Genomic DNA, 15,575 nt, shown 5'->3' on the forward strand with positions numbered 1-15,575 from the left:
TTCTACCTCTATTACCACTGCCATTACAACTATTAATAGTAACTGGCAAACTGGATAAAGAGTCAAGACCCATCAGTCTGCTGTATTCAGGAGACCCATCTCACACGCAGAGACATACATAGGCTCAAAATAAAGGGATGGAGGAAGATTTACCAAGCAAATGGAGAACAAAAAAAAGCGGGGGTTGCAATACTAGTCTCTGATAAAACAGACTTTAAACCAACAAAGATCAAAACAGACAAAGAAGGCCATTACATAATGGTAAAGGGATCAATTCAACAGGAAGAGCTAACTATCCTAAATATATATGCACTCAATACAGGAGCACCCAGATTCATAAAGCAAGTCCTTAGAGACTTACAAAGAGACTTAGACTCCCATACAATAATAATGGGAGACTTCAACACTCCACTGTCAACATTAGACAGATCAACGAGACAGAAAGTTAACAAGGATATCCAGGAATTGAACTCATCTCTGCAGCAAGCAGACCTAATAGACATCTATAGAACTCTCCACCCCAAATCAACAGAATATACATTCTTCTCAGCACCACATCGTACTTACTCCAAAATTGACCACGTAATTGGAAGTAAAGCACTCCTCAGCAAATGTACAAGAACAGAAATTATAACAAACTGTCTCTCAGACCACAGTGCAATCAAACTAGAACTCAGGACTAAGAAACTCAATCAAAACCGCTCAACTACATGGAAACTGAACAACCTGCTCCTGAATGACTACTGGGTACATAACAAAATGAAGGCAGAAATAAAGATGTTCTTTGAAACCAATGAGAACAAAGATACAACATACCAGAATCTCTGGGACACATTTAAAGCAGTGTGTAGAGGGAAATTTATAGCACTAAATGCCCACAAGAGAAAGCAGGAAAGATCTAAAATTGACACTCTAACATCGCAATTAAAAGAACTAGAGAAGCAAGAGCAAACACATTCGAAAGCTAGCAGAAGGCAAGAAATAACTAAGATCAGAGCAGAGCTGAAGGAGATAGAGACACAACTATTAATAGTAATAATCGTTAGTGATCATCACTGAATGATAATACCTACATCCATTATTGTTTATGATGTGACAGAAACTTTATACAGATTATTTAATTTGATTCCTTGACAACCCTATAAGATTATTTTTATTATGCCCCTCTTATAAATGTGAAAATTAGGATTCTAAGTTTAATAATTTCCCCAAGGGTCAAAGCTCCAAACTAATAAAATTAGGACTCATGCTCCCTGTGAATTCACTCCTTTTGTGACTCTCAACAGACATTTACCAAGTACTTACTCTCAGAGAGGTACTGTGGTAAGAGCTGGGACTAAAACTGAGTAAGATATGGTATCTGCCTTCAAGAAACACCTGATCTTGTAGAAGAAACAAAAAATGCCCATTACACAGCTACATAATAGTGCTGGAAATACTGCATGTAATACAGCACTCTATACATCTTTTAAAAACCAGTAATTTGCTATATGAATTCAAAAATGGAGCATGCAACTAAATATGTTATATATTTTTCCTAATGCATAAAGTATAAACATCGTTTTTTTGTTTTATTTCTCATCCTCAGCTGGGTTTGGTAAGCATAGCTTTTAAGTCATCTTTACAGGATAAGTAAATGGTAAAATTCATCCTTTTTGATAAAATATTATAGCTCTGATTTAAGAGAAAAGCAAAAGAAACTTCAGCAAAATAAAACACTTTTTATAAAGGTACAGCATATTAACATAAGATAGCTACTAAGATTATTTTCGTCTATTGATTACAATAAAATTTCAATATATGGCAATAATAAATCTGAATGCAATCTGGCAAAAAATGTTCCAGTAAAAGAGTATTATTTTCTTACAGTATAATGTTTAGAAACACATGAGGAAAAAAAGAAAAAAATAGATTTTTAAAAATAGTAAAATTAATCCCTGCTACTTGGGAGGGTGATGCAGGGAGATTGCTTGAGTCCAGAATTTTGAGATCAGCCTGGGCAACATAGTGAGACCCCATCTCAAAAAGAATTTTTTTAATTGGAAAGAGAATTTTTTTTACCACATATAGCAGCTAAGTGCTGACCTCTAGTGGCCATTTTTATTACTGTCACTGAACTACATTTACATTATTATTAATGACAAACCTGTTTTGGTGATACAGATCAACATATAATTTCCATTAACTTTTTAAACAAACAACTTTTAAATACAAAATATTACTTTATGGCTAAAAATATTGGTATCAAAGTTTCAGAAATCTTAGTTTTTAACTCGTTAGGTGACTTTGGCAAGTTATCAAACTTCTCTTAATTTCAGTTTTCAAATCTATAAAATGGCAAATAGCAGGATGTAAAGATTAGTCATCATTATTGTTAGTTTAATCATGAAATATGCCACTACATCTCATTCTATGGAAGGTCTTCGGGCCTTACTTTTCCTAAGACTTTTTATAAATATCAACGCTTTTCAAACAACTCACAAGTCAAACATCAAAAATGCAGTCAATGTAGAATGTTTTCTAATGAAAATTTCTAAAACTTCATTGGCTTTATCTGAAAACAATGACTTTCTACAGTGTTCACTGTTTTGAATTCACTATAAAAAGAAAGTAATCTGGCCAGGCCTGGTGGCTCACGCCTGTACTCGTAGCACTTTAGGAGGCCAAGGCAGGCAGATTGCAAGGTCAGGGGTTCGAGACCAATCTGGTCAATGTGGTGAAACCCCATCTCTACTAAAAGTACAAAAAATTAGCTGGGCAAGGTGGCAGTCACCTATAATCCCAGCTATTCAGGAGGCTGAGGCAGGAGAATGGCTTGAACCAGGAGGCGGAGGTTGCGGTGAGCAAGATTGTGCCACTGCACTCCAGCCTGGGTGACAGAGCAAGACTCCATCTCAAAGAAAAAAAGAAAGTGATCTTCGGAAGAAAGGAGAAATGTAATTCTCACTATTAAAACACCATTAGGGGTTCCAAGACAGCCAAATAGGAATAGCTCCACTCTACAGTTCCCAGTGTGAACAATGCAGAAGATGGGTGATTTCTGCATTTCCAACTGAGGTACTGGGTTCATCTCACTGGTGCTTGTCAGACAGTGGGTGCAGGACAGTGGGTGCAGCCCACCGAGCGTGAGCCAAAGCAGGGAGAGGCATCGCCTCACCCGGCAAGTGCAAGGGGTTAGGGAATTCCCTTTCCTAGCCAAGGGAAGCGGTGACAGATGGCACCTGGAAAATCAGGTCACTCCCACCCTAATACTGTGCTTTTCCAATGGTCTTAGCAAATGACACACCAGGAGATTATATCCTGCACCTGGCTCGGAGGGTCCCATGCCCACAGCGCCTTGCTCATTGCTAGCACAGCAGTCTGAGATCCAACTACAAGACCTCAGCAAGGCTGGGGGAGGGGCGCCCACCATTGCTGAGCCTTAAATAGGTAAAGTGACGGGAAGCTCAAACTGGGTGGAGCCCACCACAGCTCAAGGAGGCCTGCCTGCCTCTGTAGACTCCACCTCTGCAGGCAGGGCATAGCTGAAAAAAAGGCAGCAGAAACTTCTGCAGACTTTAACATCCCTGACAGTTTTGAAGACAGTAGTGGTTCTCCCAGCATGGAGTTTGAGATCTGAGAATGGACAGACTGCCTCCTCAAGTGGGTCCCTGACCCCCGAGTAGCCTAACTGGGAGGCACCTCCCAGTAGGTGCTGACTGACACCTCATATGGCCAGATGCCCCACTGAGACAAAGTTTCCAGAGGAACGATCAGACAGCAACATTTGCCGTTCTGCAATATTTGCTGTTCTGCAGCCTCCACTGGTGATACACAGGCAAACAGGGTCTGGAGTGGACCTGCAGCAAACTCCAACAGACCTGCAGCTAAGGGTCCTGACCATTAGAAGGAAAACTAACAAACAGAAAGGACATCTACACCAAAACCCCATCTGGACGTCATCATCATCATCAAAGATCAAAGGTAGATAAAACCACAAAGTTGGGGAGAAACCAGAGCAGAAAAGCTGAAAATTCTAAAAATCAGAGTGCCTCCTCTCCTCCAAAGGAAAGCAGTTCCTCACCAAAAATGGAACAAAGCTGGACAGAGAATGACTTTGACGAGTTGAGAGAAGAAGGCTTCAGATGATCGGTAATAACAAACTTCTCCAAGCTAAAGGAGGATGTTCAAACCCATTACAAAGAAGCTAAAAACCTTGAAAAAAGATTAGACGAATGGCTAACTAGAATAAACAGTGTAGAGAAGACCTTAAATGACCTGATGGAGCTGAAAACCATGGCATGAGAAGTACATGATGCATGTACAGCTTTAGTAGCTGATTTGATCAAGTGGAAGAAAAGGTATCAGTGATTGAAGATCAAATGAATGAAATGAAGCGAGAAGAGAAGTTTAGAGAAAAAAGAGTAAAAAGAAACAAACAAAGCCTCCAAGAAATATGGGACTATGTGAAAAGATCAAATCTACGTCTGATTGGTGTACCTGAAAGTAACGGGGAGAATGAACCAAGTTGGAAAACACTCTTTAGGATAGTATCCAGGAGAACTTCCCCAACCTAGCAAGGCAGGCCAACATTCAAATTCAGAAAATACACAGAATGCCATAAAGATACTCCTTGAGAAGAGCAACTCCAAGACACATAATTGTCATATTTACCAAGGTTGAAATGAAGGAAAAAATGTTAAGGGCAGCCAGAGAGAAAGGTCGGGTTACCCACAAAGAGAATCCCATCAGACTAACAGTGGATCTCTCACCAGAAACTCTACTACCCAGAAGAGAGTAGGGGGCCAATATTCAACATTATTAAATAAAAGAATTTTCAACCCAGAATTTCATATCCAGCCAAACTAAGCTTCATAAGCAAAGGAGAAATAAAATCCTTTACAGACAAGCAAATGCTGAGAGATTTTGTCACACCAGGCCTGCCTTACAAGAGCCCCTAAAGGAAGCACTAAACATGGAAAGGAACAACCGGCACCAGCCACTGCAAAAACATGTCAAATTGTAAAGACCATCGATGCTAGGAAGAAACTGCATCAACAAATGAGCAAAATAGCCAGCTAACATTATAATGACAGGATCAAATTCACATATAACAATATTAACCTTAAATGTAAATGGGCTAAATGCCCCAATTAAAAGACACAGACTGGCAAATTGGATAGAGTCAAGACCTATCAGTGTGCTGTATTCAGGAGACCCATCTCACATGCAGAGACATAGCATAGGCTCAAAATAAAGGGATGGTGGATGATCTACAAAGCAAATGGAAAACAAAAAAAAAGCACAGGTTGCCATCCTAGTCTCTGATAAAACAGACTTTAAACCAATAAAGATCAGAAGAGACAAAGAAGGCCATTACACGATGCTAAAGGGATCAATTCAACAAGAAGAGCTAACTATCCTAAATATATATGCACCCAATACGGGAGCACCCAGATTCATAAAGCAAGTCCTTAGAGACCTCCAAAGAGACTTAGTCTCTCACACAATAATAATGGGAGACTTCAACACCCCACTGTCAACATTAGACAGATCAACGAGACAGAAAGTTAACAAGGATATCCAGGAATTGAACTCATCTCTGCAGCAAGCAGACCTAACAGACATCTACAGAACTCTCCACCCAAATCAACAGAATATACATTTTTCTCAGCACCACATTGCACTTATTCCAAAATTGACCGCATAGTTGGAAGTAAAGCACTCCTCAGCAAATGTACAAGAACAGAAATTATAACAAACGGTCTCTCAGACCACAGTGCAATCAAACTAGAACTCAGGATTAACAAACTCACTCAAAACCACTCAACTACATGGAAACTGAACAACCTGCTCCTGAATGACTACTGGGTACATAATTAAATAAAGGCAGAGATAAAGATGTTCTTTGAAACCAATGAGAACAAAGACACAACATACCAGAATCTCGGAGACACATTTAAAGCTGCATGTAGAGGGAAATTTATAGAACTAAGGCCCACAAGAGAAAGCAGGAAAGATCTAAAATTGACACCCAGGCATCACAATTAAAAGAACTAGAGAAGCAAGAGCAAACACATTCAAAAGCTAGCAGAAGGCAACAAATAACTAAGATCAGAACAGAACTGAAGGAGATAGAGACACAAAAAACCCTTCAAAAAATCAATGAATCCAGGAGCTGGTATTTTGAAAAGATCAACAAAATAGATAGACCACAAGCCAGACTAATAAAGAAGAAAAGAGAGAAGAATCAAATAGATGCAATAAAAAAATGACAAAGGGGATATCACCACCAATTCCACAGAAATACAATCTACCATCAGAGAATACTATAAACACCTCCACGCAAATAAACTAGAGAATCTAGAAGAAATGGATAAATTCCTGGACACATACACCCTCCCAAGACTAAACCAGGAAGAAGTTGAATCCCTGAATAGACCAATAACAGGCTCTGAAATTGAGGCAATAATTCATAGCCTACCCACCAAAAAAAGTCCAAGACCAGATGGATTCACGGCCGAATTCTACCAGAGGTACAAGGAGGAGCTGGTACTGCTCCTTCTGAAACTATTCCAATCAATAGAAAAAGAGGGAATCCTCCTTAACTCATTTCATAAGGCCAGCATCATCCTGATACCAAAGCCTGGCAGAGACACAACAAAAAGAGAATTTTAGACCAATATCCCTGATGAACATCAATGCGAAAATCCTCAATAAAATACTGGCAAGCCAAATCCAGCAGCACATCAAAAAGCTTAATCACCACGATCAAGTTGGCTTCATTCCTGGGATGCAAGGCTGGCTCAACATATGCAAATCAATAAACATAATCCATCATAAACAGAACCAAACACAAAAACCACATGATTATCTCAATAGATGCAGAAAAGGCCTTTGACAAAATTCAACAGCCCTTCATGCTAAAAACTCTCAATAAATTAGGTATTAATGGGATGTATCTCAAAATAATAAGAGCTATTCATGACAAACCCACAGCCAATATCATACTGAATGGGCGAAAACTGGAAGCACTGCCTTTGAAAACTGGCAAAGACAGGGATGCCCTCTCTCACCACTCCTATTCGACATAGGGTTGGAAGTTCTGGCCAGGACAATCAGGCAGGAGAAAGAAATACAAGGAATTCAATTAGGAAAAGAGGAGGTCAAACTGTCCCTGTTGCAGACAACATGACTGTATATTTACAAAACCCCATCGTTTCAGCCCAAAATCTCCTTAAGCTGATAAGCAACTTCAACAAAGTCTCAGGATACAAAATCAATGTGCAAAACTCACAAGCATTCCTTTTTTTTTTTTTTTTTTTTTTTTTTTTTTTGAGATGGAGTCTTGCTCTGTAGCCCGGGCTGGACTGCAGTGGCCGGATCTCAGCTCACTGCAAGCTCCGCCTCCCGGGTTTACGCCATTCTCCTGCCTCAGCCTCCCAAGTAGCTGGGACTACAGGCGCCCGCCACCTCGCCCGGCTAGTTTTTTGTATTTTTAGTAGAGACGGGGTTTCACTGTGTTCGCCAGGATGGTCTCGATATCCTGACCTCGTGATCCGCCCGTCTCGGCCTCCCAAAGTGCTGGGATTACAGGCTTGAGCCACCGCACCCGGCCAAAACTCACAGGCATTCTTATACACCAATAACAAACAGAGAGCCAAATCATGAGTGAACTCCCATTCACAATTGCTTCAAAGAGAATAAAATACCTAGGAATCCAACTTACAAGGGATGTGAAGGACCTCTTCAAGGAGAACTACAAACCCACTGCTCAATGACATAAAAGAGGACACATCAAATGGAAGAACATTCCATGCTCATGGAAACGAAGACTCAATATCATGAAAATGGCCATACTGCCCAAGGTAACTTATAGATTCAATGCCATCCCCATTAAACTACCAACGACTTTCTTCACAGAATTGGAAAAAACTACTTTAAAGTTCACATGGAACCAAAAAAGAGCCCATGTTGTCAAGACAATCCTAAGCCAAAAGAATAAAGCTAGAGGCATCACACTACCTGACGTCAAACTATACTCCAAGGCCACAGTAACCAAAACAGCATGGTACTGGTACCAAAACAGATATATAGACCAATGGAACAGAAGAGAGCCCTCAGAAATAATATCACACATCTACAACTACTGGATCTTTGACAAACCTGACAAAAACAAGAAATGGGGAAAGGATTCCCTATTTAATAAATGGTGCTGGAAAAATTGGCTAGCCATATGCAGAAAGCTGAAATTGGATCCCTTCCTTATACAAAAATTAATTCAAGATGGATTAAAGACTTAAATGTTAGACCTAAAACCATAAAAACCCTTGAAGAAAACCTAGGCAATACCATTCAGGACATAGGCACGGGCAAGGACTTCATGTCTAAAACACCAAAAGCAATGGCAACAAAAGCCAAAATTGACAAATGGGATCTAATTAAACTAAAGAGCTTCTGCACAGCAAAAGAAACTACCATCAGAGTGAACAGGCAATCTACAGAATGGGAGAAAATTTTTGCAATCTACTTATCTGACAAAGGGCTAATATCCAGAACCTACAAAGAACCCCAACAAATTTACAAGAAAAAAACAACCCCATCAAAAAGTGGGTGAAGGATATGAACAGACACTTCTCAAAAGAAGATATGTATGCAGCCAACACACACATGAAAAAATGCTCATCATCACTCGCCATCAGAGAAATGCAAATCAAAACCACAATGAGATACCATCTCACACCAGCTAGAATGGCAATCATTAAAAAGTCAAGAAACAACAGGTGCTGGAGAGGACGTGGAGAAACAGGAACACTTTTACACTGCTGGTGAGACTGTAAACTAGTTCAACCACTGTGGAAGACAGTGTGGTGATTCCTCAAGGATCTAGAACTAGAAATACCGTTTGACCCAGCAATCCCATTACTGGGTATATACCCAAAGGATTATAAATCATGCTGCTATAAAGACACATGCACACGTATGTTTATTGAAGCACTATTCACAATAGCAAAGACTTGGAACCAACCCAAATGTCCATCAGTGACAGAATGGATTAAGAAAATGTGGCACATATACACCACGGAATACTATGCAGCCATAAAAAAGGATGAGTTCATGTCCTTTGTAGGGACATGGATGCAGCTGGAAACCATCATTCTCAGCAAACTATCGCAAGAACAGAAAACCAAACACTGCATGTTCTCACTCATAGGTGGGAATTGAACAATGAGATCACTTGGACACCGGAAGGGGAACTTCACACACCGGGGCCTGTCGTGGGGAGGGGGGAGGTGGGAGGGCTAGCATTAGGAGATATACCCAATGTAAATGACGAGTTAATGAGTGCAGCACACCAACATGGCACATGTATACATATGTAACAAACCTGCACGTTGTGCACACATACCCTAGAACTTAAAGTATAATAAAAATAAAATAAATGAAACACCATTACTGCACACTTTTTCAAGAGCTATAACAGACTTCGTATCTGTTCCAAAAGCAACGTAGTAAAATTTTTAAAAAGAAAAGATGTTATAGAATAAATGACTTAGAAACAATCAATCTTCTTTTCACACATCTCAGGATCTCAATATATTTGAAATCCTAAAATTCTAAAGTTGCTTGGATGATCTCCAAACTCCTAAACTGGTATCATCAGAAAACATTATAATTCTATATACAACTTACACAGTTTCCTTAAACATTCAGGAAGAAACTTGTATGATACAACTTTATACTGAGTTAGGTCAAGACTATATGAGGCCTTATAGGATTCAACGTCTTTTAGAACGTTTATTTTTTTTCATGGATAACATCCCAAGGTGACCTATGTTGACACTGGTTGGTAGAAAAGTCATAGTTCACAACTAAACTTTACAATCAAATGAAGCACTTTCATCTTCAGGATTACTCTCTACAAAAATTCATTTAAATTGCCAGGCATGGTGGCTCACGCCTGTAATTTCAGCACTTTGGGAGGCTGAGGCGAGTGGATCACCAGATCAGGAGATCGAGACCATCCTGGCTAACATGGTGAAACCTCGTCTCTACTAAAAATACAAAAAATTAACCGGGCATGGTGGCAGGTGCCTGCTACTGAGTAGTCCCAGCTACTCAGGAGGCTGAGGCAGGAGAATGGTGTGAACCCAGGAGGCGGAGCTTGCAGTGAGCCGAGATCACACCACTGCACTCCAGCCTGGGCGACAGAGCAAGACTCCATCTCAAAAAAAAATTCATTTATTTTCCATTTTCAAATAATAAAACCTCTTAATCCTTTTTTGAGGATAGTGTTCTAAGACACATTGTTGCCATACTACTTTTTAAATTTTTAAAATATATACTTACATTAATACAGAAAAATGTGATGTTAATGTAATTTGCATTAAGAATTAGTATTTCTGAAAGCTAAGAAATACTGAGAATATTTGTACAAGTAAATATATTTGTCTGTTAAATCAGTACCACACTTGTGATTTATATTTCACGCTAATCAGATCTGAATAATGAAAGAAATTCCTTATTTAACAATGGTTTGCATTCTTCAAATAATTACACTTTACCTCCCTGGGAAACTGACCACATTGCTAATCATGTGTAATGATAATGGCTTTTAATGTCAATTAGAGGAATTTTTTACAGATGACTAATTCACTTTACAAAGAAATTTCTAGTTAATTTACAAAGAATTTGTAAGGAATGTTTAGTGCCCTGAATTTCCTTTTTTTAAGCTGCATTTTCTTTTTTTCTTTTTTTTTTTATTTACTTATTTTTGTTTTTTTAGAGACAGGATCTCACTCTGTTGCCCAGTCTAAAGTGCAGTGGCACCATCCTAGCTCACTGCAGCTTCAAACTCTCGGACTCAAGCAATCCTCCTGCTTCAGACTCTCAAGTGGCTAGGACTTCAGGTGCATACCACCATGCCTGGCTAATTTTTTTTTTTTACTAGAGACAGGGTCTCATCTCACTATGTTGCCCAAGCTGGTCTCTTTTAGGGTTAGTTTTAGGGTTAGGGCCTCGAGCCAAATATATATGCCTATAAGCAATACTATATCATATCTCTGTTACTGTATGTGAGCATAAATACACCTATGCATATGTGTGTATGTATATGTAAAAATTCATGTATACATACATGTATTTGCTTCCCTCCCATATGGCAAAATACCATTAAAGAATGGCCCACAGCCCAAGACTGTTGTACAAATAAACATTTCTATTCTAAATTTGATTTATGTACATGTTGATGCCTCTATTTATATGTTACATATTTCCTTATATGTCTAAAAGTATACATGTTTATGTGTATGTTTGTCTTTATTCCTAGTTAGATCTTTTCCTAGGCCCTGTGTCTGTGATTCACTCCAGACCATAGCATGGATTCTGTTGTTCCTTGAGAGGGGCAGTTTCAAAACAGGAGACTGAGGCTGGGCTCAGCAGCTCAACGACTATAATTCCAACACTTTGGGAAATCAAGGCAAGAGAATGGCTTGAGCCCAGGAGTTCAAGGCCAGCCTAGGTAACACAGGGAGACCCCATCTCTACAAAAATTAAAATTAAAAAAATTAGCCAGGCAAAAGGATTGGAAAGAGAAGTTGTCAGACATTGGTTTTCAGCTTTAACTTCCTGTCTGCACAGAGGAAAAAAGAATCTATAGGAAAATTTTACATTTTTCTCCAAGGAGCAAGGAACAAACTACCAATGTTTTTAAGTTGCAGACAGCATTTGTATATCCAGTACAGAAATTTTATTTTAAAAGTTCACTCAGGGCTGGCAATGATGGCTCATACCTGTAATCTCTCCCTGCACTATGAGAGGTCAAGACAGGGGGATCACTTGAGCCTGAGCAACATAGCAAGACCTCATCTCTACCAAAAAAATTATTTTTGAAAAATAAAAGAAGACATGCATACAGCCAACAGACACATGAAAAAAATGCTCGTCATCACTGGCCATCAGAGAAACGCAAATCAAAACCACAATGAGATACCATCTCACACCAGTTAGAATGGCGATCATTAAAAAGTCAGGAAACAACAGGTGCTGGAGAGGATGTGGAGAAATAGGAACACTTTTACACTGCTGGTGAGACTGTAAACTAGTTCCGCCATTATGGAAAACAGTATGGCGATTCCTCAAAGATCTAGAACTAGAAGTACCATATGACCCAGCCATCCCATTACTGGGTATATACCCAAAGGATTATAAATCATGCTGCTATAAAGACACATGCACATGTATGTTCACTGCGGCACTATTCACAATAGCAAAGACTTGGAATCAACCCAAATGTCCATCAGTGACAGAATGGATTAAGAAAATGTGGCACATATACACCATGGAATACCATGCAGCCATAAAAAAGGATGAGTTCATGTCCTTTGTAGGGACATGGATGCAGCTGGAAACCATCATTCTCAGCAAACTATCGCAAGAACAGAAAACCAAACACCACATGTTTTCACTCATAGGTGGGAACTGAACAATGAGATCACTTGGACTCAGGAAGGCGAACATCACACACCGGGGCCTATCATGGGGAGTGGGAGGGGGGAGGGATTGCATTGGGAGTTATACCTGATGTAAATGACAAGTTGATGGGTGCTGACGAGTTGATGGGTGCAGCACACCAACATGGCACAAGTATACATATGTAACAAACCTGCATGTTATGCACATGTACCCTAGAACTTAAAGTATAATAATAACAATAATAAAGAAAAAAAATCGTTTCAACATACAATCAAAATAATAATAATAATGTATCAATATTAGTTCAACTGAAACAAATGTATCACACTAATGCAAGATTTGTTAATAATAGATAACTGTGCAAAGGAGAGGAATAAATGGAAACTGTACTTTCTGCTCAATTTTTCTGGAAATGTAAAGTCTATTAATTTAAAAATATTCTCAAATAGAAAACTCCAGACATAGAAAAAATAAATAAATAAATAAATATATAAAATAAAATAAATAGCCAGGTATGGAGGCACACACCTGTGGTCCTAGCTACATGGGAGGCTGAGGTAGGAGAAGGGCTTGGCCCCAGGAATCAAGGCTGCAGTGAACTACGATTGTGTCACTGCACTCCAGCCTGGGTGACAGAGTGAGATCCTGTCTCAAAAATTAAAAAATAAAAGTTCACATAGGCAAGAGAGAAAATAAGAACAGATTCTGTTAAATAAAATTTATAGGAGGTGATTGGTTTGGACTGAGCTCCTGTACTAGGCCTAATAGACCAAACCAAAATGGAGTTACTCATGCTGAAGTTCCACTCACTAAGCCAAACTAAGTTGTTTATCTGACCTTCCATGAAATCAGGAGAAAGAAAGGTAATAGCCAAATCCCCAGATTAGCTGGCATGATAAGGAAATTCCCTCTGGTTTCACCTTTACAAAGAAAGTAACCTTGCAATGGGAACCCACTCTTTGTTCTGTTTCTGCTTTCTTCAGCCATTTTCTGACTATAGAGTCAACCTCCTCTGCTCAGCTCATCAGAGCACTCATTTTGAGGTGCTGCCTGATACTAGAGTTGCAAATAAAAGCCAATTGAGATTTTTAAGCTAAATTTGTTTTGTTTTTGGTAATTCTAAAAGGAAAATGGAAAATGAGTGGAAGTAGAAAAGAATAAATGGGCTTCAAACACTCTACCTGCTAGTGGATAAACAAAATAGTCAAGTTCTTACCTTTAAAAAATGCATAAAGTACCTGATTCAAATGCATACCTGTGAATGCATGCAGATATAAACCTCCACACTGGAGTGTACATTTACTCCCTTTTCTCTACCCAGCATGCAACTGCCCTACTTAGTGGGCACTTATCTTGCTTCTGCATGAGAAGGGTCAGGCCTTTTCACACGCTTGACCCTTGTATTTCAGGGTCACTCTCAGTTCCAGAGCATTCAACCCAGACCTAACCATCCTCCTGGCCTCAGGAACTGGCTCACTTGAGCCAATCAGACCAACCAGAGACAATATTGGGCATTTTGTTCGAATGGTTTGGAAGAGGTCCTCCCTCCTTCTAATTGTGCTTGATGCCATGAGGATGTAGAGGCTGGAGCAATGGTAGTCATTTTGGCCCCATGAGGGAGAGACTGAAGCTGTCAGGGGATACCACAGGGACCTGAAATGAAGCCAGGACTGAGAGAAGAGAAATCACATCCTGATGACACCATGAAAATTCAGCATCCAGCCATTCTTGAAGCCAAGGTCTAGCTCTGGACTTTTCAATTATAAGAACCAATAAGTTTCTCATTTTTTTTTCCTTAAGCCAGCTGGAAGTAGGGTTTTTTGTTTGGTCTTTGTTTTGGTCATTTGCAACTGGTAGAGTCTTAACTGATAAATCAAGACCCTGACAGCCTAATGATGACATAAGAAACACACAGAAATTCAACTGTTCAACTGCTCTTCTCAGTCATATGCCAAATGTGTCCTCTTTCTTCATATTTCTAATTCTTTGTTCATAGGGCTTCAGTAACCCTGTTAAAGGGTGCAATTTAATCAATGTACATCTGATATATCAAATAATAATGCCTTTTATAGGTATTATCTACAAAATTCATTTTATGTATATTTTTTAAATCCAAAAAAAAAACAACACTAAAGGAGACAGTAGTCACAGTTTAATGACTAAGAACTAACTAAAATGGTTTAAAGTTTACTTGGCACTAAGACCTCATAGCTAGAAAGGGGTAAGGGCCAGGTCTTCTTTTCGATATTCTTATCTTTATGTCCATTATTATTTTCATCACACCACAAATATTTTTATCTTCAAAAGTATAATTGGCTATATGTACAAATAAGACATAAACATTAAGCAGATTAAGAGATACAAGACTTTTTAAAATAGTATAATCTTACCTAAATCAATATCTCGAATTCCCATGTATAATTCAAGAACATCATCAATCTTTTCAATTGCCTTTGCTTTGGTTTCAGAAGGCTTTATCAAAAAAGAGAGAAATAAGATATTATATAACAAAATCTCTTGATTGTCAGGGCATACACAAGAGAAAGTCTGATGTGGAGCCAGTTCATGATTGTGTACTTCAGCTAATTTTAACGGAAATATATCTAGAATGTGCTCTGTAACTAAATACATATCAATACAGTAAATACTTATTTTTAGTGTCTGCACTAAGAGTTGTGGATTCGAAAAAGAAAGCCAGGAACACCATCCCCAAGTAGCTAACAATCTAGAAGAGGAAACAGATGTGAAAATAAATAACATGCAACAGTTTTTAAAGGATATAAAACTTACAGAAGCATCACAGGGAAGGAAGCAAATTTATATCGCTAACAGTCATGGAAGACTTTAGAAAGAAGGTGACTTGGCTGAGCACAGTGGCTCATGCCGGTAATCCCAGCATTTTGCAAGGCTGAGGTGGGAGAGTTGCTTCAGCCTAGGAGTTCAAGACCAGCCCAGGCAACATGGTGAGACTCCATCTCCACAAAAAAAAAAAAAAAAAAAAAAAAAAAAAAATTCATTAATTAAAATAATTAGCTGGGTGTGGTGGCACATGCTTGTAATCTCAGCCACTTGGGAGGCTAAAATGGGAGGATCACTTGAGCCTGAGAGGTCTAGACAAGCCT

General features: G+C 39.0%; 1 protein-coding gene across 1 annotated transcript in view; it reads right to left on the reverse strand.

The window, feature by feature from the left end:
- GIPC2 (GIPC PDZ domain containing family member 2) overlaps positions 1–15,575 on the reverse strand; it is a 98,930-nt gene that overhangs the window by 7,607 nt on the left and 75,748 nt on the right. Inside the window, exon 5 of the mRNA XM_007978203.3 lies at positions 14,844–14,925. Within this exon, the coding sequence (XP_007976394.2) occupies positions 14,844–14,925 (82 nt within the window). The remainder of the gene's footprint in view (positions 1–14,843; positions 14,926–15,575) is intronic.

Source organism: Chlorocebus sabaeus, chromosome 20 (assembly GCF_047675955.1).
Source record: "Chlorocebus sabaeus isolate Y175 chromosome 20, mChlSab1.0.hap1, whole genome shotgun sequence".
NCBI classification, from domain to species: Eukaryota; Metazoa; Chordata; class Mammalia; order Primates; family Cercopithecidae; genus Chlorocebus; species Chlorocebus sabaeus.